Source organism: Camelina sativa, chromosome 1 (assembly GCF_000633955.1).
Source record: "Camelina sativa cultivar DH55 chromosome 1, Cs, whole genome shotgun sequence".
Lineage (NCBI taxonomy): Eukaryota > Viridiplantae > Streptophyta > Magnoliopsida > Brassicales > Brassicaceae > Camelina > Camelina sativa.
In genome coordinates, this window is record NC_025685.1 from 8347550 (window position 1) to 8355833 (window position 8284).

The 8284-nt window shown below is 36.4% G+C and overlaps 3 protein-coding genes across 8 annotated transcripts in view; 1 reads left to right on the forward strand and 2 right to left on the reverse strand.

Moving 5' to 3' along the window:
* LOC104783568 (early nodulin-like protein 1) lies at positions 7 to 882 on the forward strand. Its single transcript, XM_010508713.1, has 2 exons — positions 7 to 235; positions 328 to 882. The coding sequence occupies exons 1-2, from the start codon at positions 46 to 48 to the stop codon at positions 696 to 698; spliced, it is 561 nt and encodes a 186-aa protein (XP_010507015.1). The 5' UTR covers positions 7 to 45; the 3' UTR covers positions 699 to 882.
* LOC104783576 (DEAD-box ATP-dependent RNA helicase 51) lies at positions 982 to 4914 on the reverse strand. The gene is made up of 13 exons (XM_010508720.1): positions 4740 to 4914; positions 4035 to 4414; positions 3751 to 3936; positions 3318 to 3503; positions 2938 to 3021; positions 2649 to 2690; positions 2497 to 2565; positions 2117 to 2416; positions 1980 to 2018; positions 1782 to 1886; positions 1630 to 1698; positions 1406 to 1531; positions 982 to 1307 (listed from the first exon to the last, which is right to left on the reverse strand). Exons 2-13 carry the CDS (start codon positions 4386 to 4388, stop codon positions 1158 to 1160), a joined length of 1710 nt encoding a protein of 569 aa, XP_010507022.1. The 5' UTR covers positions 4389 to 4414; positions 4740 to 4914; the 3' UTR covers positions 982 to 1157.
* LOC104783584 (nucleolin 2-like) overlaps positions 5541 to 8284 on the reverse strand; it is a 5976-nt gene continuing 3232 nt past the window's right edge. For 5 of the 6 annotated variants that reach the window (XM_010508731.1, XM_019247025.1, XM_010508730.1 and 2 more), the window contains 13 exons: positions 8057 to 8146; positions 7880 to 7969; positions 7695 to 7787; positions 7498 to 7530; positions 7313 to 7423; positions 7165 to 7215; positions 6967 to 7046; positions 6773 to 6890; positions 6613 to 6698; positions 6436 to 6517; positions 6233 to 6324; positions 5878 to 6152; positions 5541 to 5785 (listed from right to left, as the gene is read on the reverse strand). In XM_010508731.1, the coding sequence (XP_010507033.1) occupies positions 5754 to 5785; positions 5878 to 6152; positions 6233 to 6324; positions 6436 to 6517; positions 6613 to 6698; positions 6773 to 6890; positions 6967 to 7046; positions 7165 to 7215; positions 7313 to 7423; positions 7498 to 7530; positions 7695 to 7787; positions 7880 to 7969; positions 8057 to 8146 (1233 nt within the window). In that variant the 3' untranslated portion in view covers positions 5541 to 5753. Of the gene's footprint in view, positions 5786 to 5877; positions 6153 to 6232; positions 6325 to 6435; positions 6518 to 6612; positions 6699 to 6772; positions 6891 to 6966; positions 7047 to 7164; positions 7216 to 7312; positions 7424 to 7497; positions 7531 to 7694; positions 7788 to 7879; positions 7970 to 8056; positions 8147 to 8238; positions 8281 to 8284 lie in introns of all 6 variants that reach the window. The other variant, XM_019247021.1, reaches the window with a different exon arrangement.

The following is an 8284-nucleotide window of genomic DNA, read 5'->3' on the forward strand; positions in this document are numbered from 1 at the left end:
TTAACTTTGGTTGGAGCTCCTTTGATATCAATCCAAACACAACAAATGGGTTCATCGAACAAGAAGATCACTCTTGTTGCGATCATTGTATCGTTGTATATGTTTTCATGTGTTTCAAGCACTGAATTTGAAGTTGGAGGAGAAGATGGTTGGATCGTACCAACGTCTAAGTCTCGTGGAGATACGTTTAACCAATGGGCTTCAGATAACCGTTTTAAAGTTGGCGACACTCTCCGTAAGTACATATTGAGTATATTTTTTCTACGTAGTTTTCATCTTTAAAGATATATAACTCTTTTGTGGTTTTTTTTTTGGATTATGGTGAAGGTTTCAAGTACTCGAAAGACTCAGTGTTAATGGTGTCAGAAGAGGAGTACAAGAAATGCAAAGCCACCAAACCGCAACTCTACTCAAACAACGAAGACACGGTTTTCAAACTAGATCGACCCGGTTTGTTTTACTTCATCAGCGGTGTCTCAGGCCACTGCGAAAAGGGTCAGAAGATGATCATAAAAGTTATGGAGACGGAGTCTTCCACAGAGTCTCCTCCACCATCTTCTTCTTCTTCCTCATCATCTCTTCCGGCGTCAACTCCAAAGGCCAAGAAGAGCAATGCCTTCAAAACCGCAGTCCAGTTCAGTAGCTCCGGTTTTGTTGTCTTTGCGGTTCTGGTTGTTTCGGTTTTTGGTCTGGTTTAGTTCCAGCGGTTTTAGCTGAAGATTTTAGGTCGATTTAGCGTCTTTGATCTCTTTAGATTATTATTATTCCTCCAATCATATTAGGCTGTTCTGTTTCGTTCTTAAGCAGTATTCTGAATAAAAACTTCATTAACATAAACCCATTGTTTCGACTACTGAGTTTAGTTTCCGAATTTAGCTTCAATGATATGCTCATTTCATGTAATACAGTTATTCATGGTTTCTAATGATCATTCCATGTTCATGTCATTTTTTTAACTCTTTACTATATGCATACGATATCAACAATTTTAAAATGTTGTATAACCATTGAACTGAAATAGTAAGCCAAGTAAATAATATTTCACATAAATTAGACGCACTGCTTACTCTTCAAACAAAACTTGGTGGGTAATTAATCAAAAACAAGTGTCTAAGGAGCAAATAGAAATGTCGTAAGCCGATCCAGACACATTACGCCTATTTAGGTGTAGACTTGCCATAGGGACTGTAAAGACTGAAGCCATTGCGACCTTGCTGATTTCTTGCTTTCCTGACCTTCCCAGCTCCACTTTCTATGTTCAGATTCACTTTAGGTGGCGAAGAGAAGCAGAACGATGCTGCAACCGCCTGTGACATTGAACGTCAAAACCAGAGATATCAGCTATATATCCATCCCATGAACATAATCTTTTGGAAGAAAACTCGATTTTTTTTGTTTCTTTTACCTGGAGATCGAGTCGGTGAACATTGAAGATGTCTTTCGAAGAGTGTGAATTGTATGCTGAGATATACGCTCGGTATGCATCCTTGGCTAACATGTTCAGGCTATAGTTTTCAGCAACACATCTCTCCTGTCGGAACAGAACAAGAAACACTGTTATTACACAGCGAATCCAATCGCAAATGGAAACTTATTTAACCCACAACATTACTGAATCAGAACTCTTACCAGCGCAGATCGAACATTCAAAAGCTTCTTCTCATTGAAATCAAGCTCTTTAACAGGTACTTTTTCAGCCTGAAGGTTAAATTACAAATTAAAACACACAAGTTGGTTGGTTAACCCTAACCCACCAAAAAAAATTCAAAAACCATTCTCACCTTAAGGTGCCGAATAAACTGAAGCTCTTCAGGAATCAAGACAAGCAATGCCTTTCCCTTTGCTCCTTCTCCACGGGCTGTTCGACCAACCCTATGAATATATTCCTGAAGACAACAGCACCAAAGAACTATTTAAGATACAGACACAAATAGCCAAAGAGATATAGAAAACCAATCAGGAGCAAGTGTTTGTCCTACCTTTGGCTGGTCCGGAGGATCATACTGTACAATCCAGTCCTACGGATAATAAAATCCAACACAATATGACATCAATAAAACCACTGAGTAAGTAAGCGTACATAAAAAAATGCAAGAACATGGATGAGGAGACGTACCACAGAAGAAAAATCCAGACCACGAGCAGCAACATCAGTACATAACAAGATACCTTTTTTTGCGTCCATGAAGTCAAAAAAGGTTTTAGTTCTTCTGGTCTGATCCAGTCCTCCATGGATATCACAAAAATCCACTTTCATTATTTTCATGATCTCTGCATGGAATTGTACCGACTTACAAGTCGAGAAAAAGACCATAGTTTTCTTCTTGAGGTTCTTTTTCAAAAAGGTAATTAGAAGGAGAAGTCTTTTTTCGCTCGGAATAACACAATAGCCTTGCTCCAATCCTTCATTCGTCACCTAACAGTTTTAGAAACTTTATAAGAAAAATCTCCATGCTCCTTAAATAATCATTCCAGAGTATTTTATTTTATTCATACCTTGCGTCTACCATCATCGACATCAACAGGAACAGGAGATGTCAATGACACCCGAGCAAGATCTTTAACCTGAAAGAGATTCACCATAAAAATGCTTCATTAAGAAACATGCAATGCTAATAATGACAAGACCATAGCCAACAGAAATTTACCTTAGAAGTCTGGGTGGCAGAGAATAACGCAGTTTGCCTAGTCTGCAGAAACATGGTAATAACTTCAATCAGTGCATAAGACAAAACCACCGTAAGCATTTGTATATACAAATTCCAATAATACTATTTCGGTAGTGGTTTTTCGAGGATAATAACAGTACCTAAATCAAATTCACATGATAATGGCATGTTTCTATAAAGGAAACTTAAAGGGAAAATAAGAAATCTATGATACTGACCCAATACATGGTTTGAATAAAAATTAATTAGGACCCCAAAGATGATGTACCTTTGGTAAAATCTTTAGAATCTTATTCATGTCTTCCTCGAAATTCTCTTCCAGTATTCTATCAGCTTCATCGATCACAAGGCACTGCAATTTTTAGGGAATATATAGAGCAATTAACATTCATTAGGATCATCTATAGCATAAACCTAAATATACCAACGGAAGATGTGTGGATCACATTATTACTTTTGTAATTCTGCCATTCATACAACAGAAATGAATATAGCATAAGCTGCTGTCTACAATTCAGATATTCATCTATGGCCTCTTTTACTTAATATTGTTTGTTTATTGAAAATGGTACCCATGTAGATCAACACAGAGCTTTTAGTATCTGCTTTACAAAAAGAAGACAGATGGAAGCATGGAAAGGACAGTACCTTCAGGTGTTTATAAATGAAACCCTTTGTATTGTGAAGATGATCAAGAAGACGTCCAGGAGTTGCTATCAACAAGTTTGCACCATTTGCAAGGCGTTGTGCTTCTGACCTTCTGTTATTGCCACCAATAACCATGCCAACTGTCTGTGAATGATGCTTAAGTAGCTCCTCCGCCACATTTTTGGTCTGAAATATCAAAATAGTACCATTAAAAATAGGAACGGGAGGCCGCAGCAATATACAACAATGTTCATACATAACATATCCAACGCAATTGCAACGAAGCATCTACATGAGAGATGATAACCTCAGAGGTTTTGTTCTACCTAATGCATTGCAAGAACTACATGACTCATCTACTCGCAACGACAGTATGATAGCTGCTAAGTTGAAATGTCGCCATAGGTAGATAAAAAAAAAGAAGAGAATTTACCTGAATAGCAAGTTCTCTTGTGGGGCAAATAACAATCACACCAGTCCCATTGCGAGGGGAGAAATTCTCTTTATACAGCAACTCTACAGCCGGTATGAGAAAAGCAAGGGTTTTACCAGAACCAGTCCTGGCAGCACCAAGAACATCTTTTCCCTCCAAAAGAGGCTTTATTGATCCGGCTTGAATCTGAATGATAACAAACAGTTACGAGACTTAGAAACTTACTCTGCCACAACACCATGTTTTCAATTACAAACATGAGAAGAAGGTTCAGATATACGTACTTGAGTCATGTGTGAAAATCCCATCTCCTTAATAGCTTGGGAAGTTTGCTCAGTTAAGTTCAGGGATTCAAAAGTCTCATTAGTCATAATCCCTTTCCCAACAATCAAGATATTCTTCTCTTCTTTGCCTTCCTCCTTTGCTTCCACCTCTTCTTCTTCTTCCTCGATTTTGCCTCTACCTTGCAACTTCACTTTCTTAACCTTCTTTTCACTCTTCTTTTGCATTTCATCTTCCTCTTCTACATTCTGGATTTCTTCTTCTTCCGGTTTTTTCTGCTCATTCTTCTTCCCACGATTCCTCTTCCTTATCCTCTTCTTCAGCTCATCAACGGACGTCTTCTCCGATTCAACCATGTTTGCTCTTTCTCAACCAATCAATTCTGCAGCAAAATTACAGAATCTAATGAATAAGTAATTAAAAGAAAAAACTTGAGAGTAATTTTAAACATCTGAGAAAGTAGGAATCAGAGCAATCACTTCGAAATTAGGGTATCTACATCAAACGAATTCATACCCAAACATCAATAACTAAAACCGTAAAAATTTCGACTTTCAATCCAAAACTTAAGGAATATATACGAATTGATCTAGTTGAAGTTTACAGGAGCCTTATCAACCGCTGTACGCAAATCCATTTTGGATACAGACCTCTTCGAAGAACAAACACAGGAAGAGAAAGGGTAAAGGAATAGAAAAAAAACTTACTTTGAGAAACGAAACCACTCGAAGGATGATGATTCTAGAGAGCAGAGAATTGAAGAACTTGAGAGAGGGAGCTTGAGAGAGAGAGAGAGAGAGAGAAGAGGTCAGAGTAATAACGCGGCGCGGCCACAAGGTTTAAGGTCTTTAGGGTTTAACGGGTGTTTTTGTAACTCGTATAAATTCGTAGCCATTTATTTATTTATTCCATATAACTAATCTATATATATATATCAGCCAAAACAATGAAACAAATCTTGTAAAATGTGTGTTTTTTTTGTTCGAACACCAAATTTGTAAAAAGGTTTTTTTTTGTTTTTGTGTGTGTATAAATGTGTTATTTTTATGTAACATGAGCAAAAGTATGATATATTTTTATTTATTTATGATGTGTTTTTCATTTTTTTCAATCAATAAAGCAACTTCTTAAAAAATTTAAATATTTTGATTGTTTTTTTTGTTCGTTTTTAAATGTGTTATTTTTATGTAACATGAGGAAAATTTTGATCTATTTTTATTTATTTATGATGTGTTTTTCACTTTGTTCAACAAAAAAAAAACTCTTTTTTAACTGTTTGAATATTTTGATTGTTATTTTTGTTTTATAAAGGGTTTATTAATTTAATTGTTTACAGTATACGCTCTAGAACTAGTCTCAAAAGTCAAAAGCAAAAAAATAAATAACAATCGTGTCTTAAATAGAAAAGAGATTGAACAGTTTGGTATGAGCAAAGATGATAACAAGAGATATTACAGCTTCTAAACTCTTTTCACTAATTAAAAAGAGACTGTAAGCAGCAAAGGTAGTAAAGGTAAAGGATTAGTTCAAAATTTTAAGCAGCAAAGTGCTCTTAGTTTAAGAAAAGCCAACACAAATATCTTAAGTAGAGTAGTAACTCATCACATAATAAAAGTTTCATGCTTTTCTCAATAGGAAACAAAATAAACCAATGCCAAAAAAAGAGCTAAATAAAAGATAGAACAAAAACAAGAGCCATCTCCAACCATAAAAAAAGCTTTCTACTCTTCATCATTAAAGACGGTCTTCTTCCCTGCAAGATCAATACAAAAACACAAGTTTATAAGAATATCTACAATGTAAATCAACAAAAAAAAGGGGAAGATGAATGAAGAAGAAACAAACCTTGGGCAGATGCAGTTAGACTTGGTTTGCTGGGTCCTCTTCCAGCGTTACTGAAACGGCCACGTCCTCTACCAGGTGGCCCTCTACCAGGTGGTCCTCTACCTCTTCTATTCGAGAAACGGCCACCATTGTCCCTTGGAGGTCTGTCATTTGAACCACTGCCATCACTATCTCTTGGTCTAGCCTCTTCCACCGTTAAAAATCCTCCTCCCATTTCACTTCCGCTCAGTTGCAACGCCTCATCGAATCCACTCTTCATATCTACGTAAGCCATCCTGAAAGAATAAGAAAAAACTTCCGTAAGCGTCGTAGTCATTACCATCATTCGCCGATGCAGGAGAGAAGAGTTACAAACCCCCTCATGACACCACTCTCACGATCAGTTGGAAGAGAAATCCTTCCCACTTCTCCACAAGTACTAAAGTGATTTCTAAAGGCATCCTTGAGCTGATCATGTTCAAAACAGATTTTTAGCGGTTTGCATCAGAGATTTACACAAACACAGCTATTGTAACATGTCATATTGGTTTAAATAAAAAATGAGGACAAGAGTTTTACTTCATCTTCTCCAAGAGAAGTATCAAATCCTCTAACATAAAGCTTTCGGAATTGGCTTCCTACTCCATAGGAAACAGGATTGCTGCATATATTCAAGAAAAAACGATATTAGCTTGGAAACAAACATGCATAATCAACTTTCACAACATGCTCATATATGGCAGATAAGAAACCTACCTGCGTGGAGTTCTGTTTCCAATCTCGTTAGCAAGATCAAGACGAACATCGCGGCCTAGTAAGGGTTTACCATTCAGTTCCATTGCCTACAATCAAAACAGATCCAATCATCATCGAAATTTCCAAAACCACTTTCCAAAATAACCAAATATGAACGAACCTTCTGAGCTGCTTCTGCAGAAACGAATTCAACATGCCCATATCCCTTAGGACTCCCATCTTCATGTGAAGCAATTCTAACATCGACAACTTCACCAGCTTCTTTGAAGAAATTCTCTCTGTATATTGGGTTATAAATATCACACAATTAACACTTAAATCGGAAGAACCAGAAAAAAAGTGTTATATACTTACATGTCAGATCTCGTAACTGCATAGGGAAGATTTCCAGCAAATAATGTCTTTGAGCCTCCCTGACTTGTTGGTGCCTTCGGCTGTATTATAAAAAGAACACATTAAAAACGTGATAACCAAAAGACATTTCACAGAACGTACAAATTAATCATAACTAAAAGAATGAAATTCATAACAAACGTTTACAGGAGTTTTTACCTGTTTTGCATTTGATTTCTGCTCTGCATCCACCATTTCAATATCAGAATCCTGGATTTTGATCAAAAGATAGAACAAAAATTATTACCAAAACATAGCAAGTATATTCATCCTATAGAGAAGGATTTGACGACAAAATTAATAGTACCTTTTTCTTTGGGGTCACTTTCTCATCTTCACTCTCCTCCTCATCAGACTCCTCACTAGATTCATCACTGGAGCTTTCTTGTTTAGAAGTTTTTGTTGATGAAACTTTAGCCTGCAAAAAAAGTTTTATTGTCACTTCCACATCATAAAACTAATGACAACAACCTTGTGGAAGAATGTAACTACCTTCTTCGTAGGAGGTTTTTCATCATCACTTTCCTGCAAGTGGCAAAATAGTATGGAATGTTAAGTGTATAGAATATAAAACTATCACAAATCATTTAAATGATCCAATATTAAAAAATAACAAATATAGAGACACGGTCATTATCATGTTTTAATTAGTATATATATGAAGACATAGAAACTGTATCAAAACAAACCTCATCAGAATCGTCCTCCGAGGATGATGAATCTTTTGCAGCTGCTTTGGCTTTCTTACTAACTGTTGGCTTCTTCTTGGCAGGTGTGAGTTCCTAATTATGTTTTATATAAAAATCGAATCTCCAAGTAAGTATATGATATTACTTTACCATTGAGCTAACCATATGTATAACACAATTCTTACCTCGTCAGAAGAAGATTCTCCTTCTGATGAACTGCTCGCTGCTTTGGCATTCTTAGAGGCTGCAGGTTGCTTCTTCACAGGGGCAGATTCCTATAATGTTTTTATCAAAGGAGTTTAAAAATCAAACATATGACATTCCTCCAACATTGAGATAATGTGTAATGATGTGATTTCTACCTCGTCTGAAGATGTTTCGTCATCAGATGATCCGCTTTCTGCCTTGGGTTTTTCAAGGCCTGCAGGTTGCTTCTTTGCAGGGGCAGGTTCCTAATTATGATTTATTTAAATAAATAAATAAACAAAATAAGCTTATGATATTCTTGTAACATTAAGCTAACATGTAAAAACGCAATGTTTACCTCGTCAGATGAAGATCCATCATCAGATGAACTGCTGTCTGCCTTG

Excerpts from the sequence above, each read along its gene's own strand:
- LOC104783576 (XM_010508720.1), bottom strand. The coding sequence starts at position 4,388 with ATGGTTGAATCGGAGAAGACGTCCGTTGATGAGCTGAAGAAGAGGATA. Across the intron at positions 3,504-3,750 it reads CAAGAGAACTTGCTATTCAG|ACCAAAAATGTGGCGGAGGA; the intron begins GTAAATTCTCTT and ends TTGATATTTCAG. Across the intron at positions 3,022-3,317 it reads TCATTTATAAACACCTGAAG|TGCCTTGTGATCGATGAAGC; the intron begins GTACTGTCCTTT and ends TAAAAATTGCAG.
- LOC104783568 (XM_010508713.1), top strand. The coding sequence starts at position 46 with ATGGGTTCATCGAACAAGAAGATCACTCTTGTTGCGATCATTGTATCG. Across the intron at positions 236-327 it reads TAAAGTTGGCGACACTCTCC|GTTTCAAGTACTCGAAAGAC; the intron begins GTAAGTACATAT and ends ATTATGGTGAAG.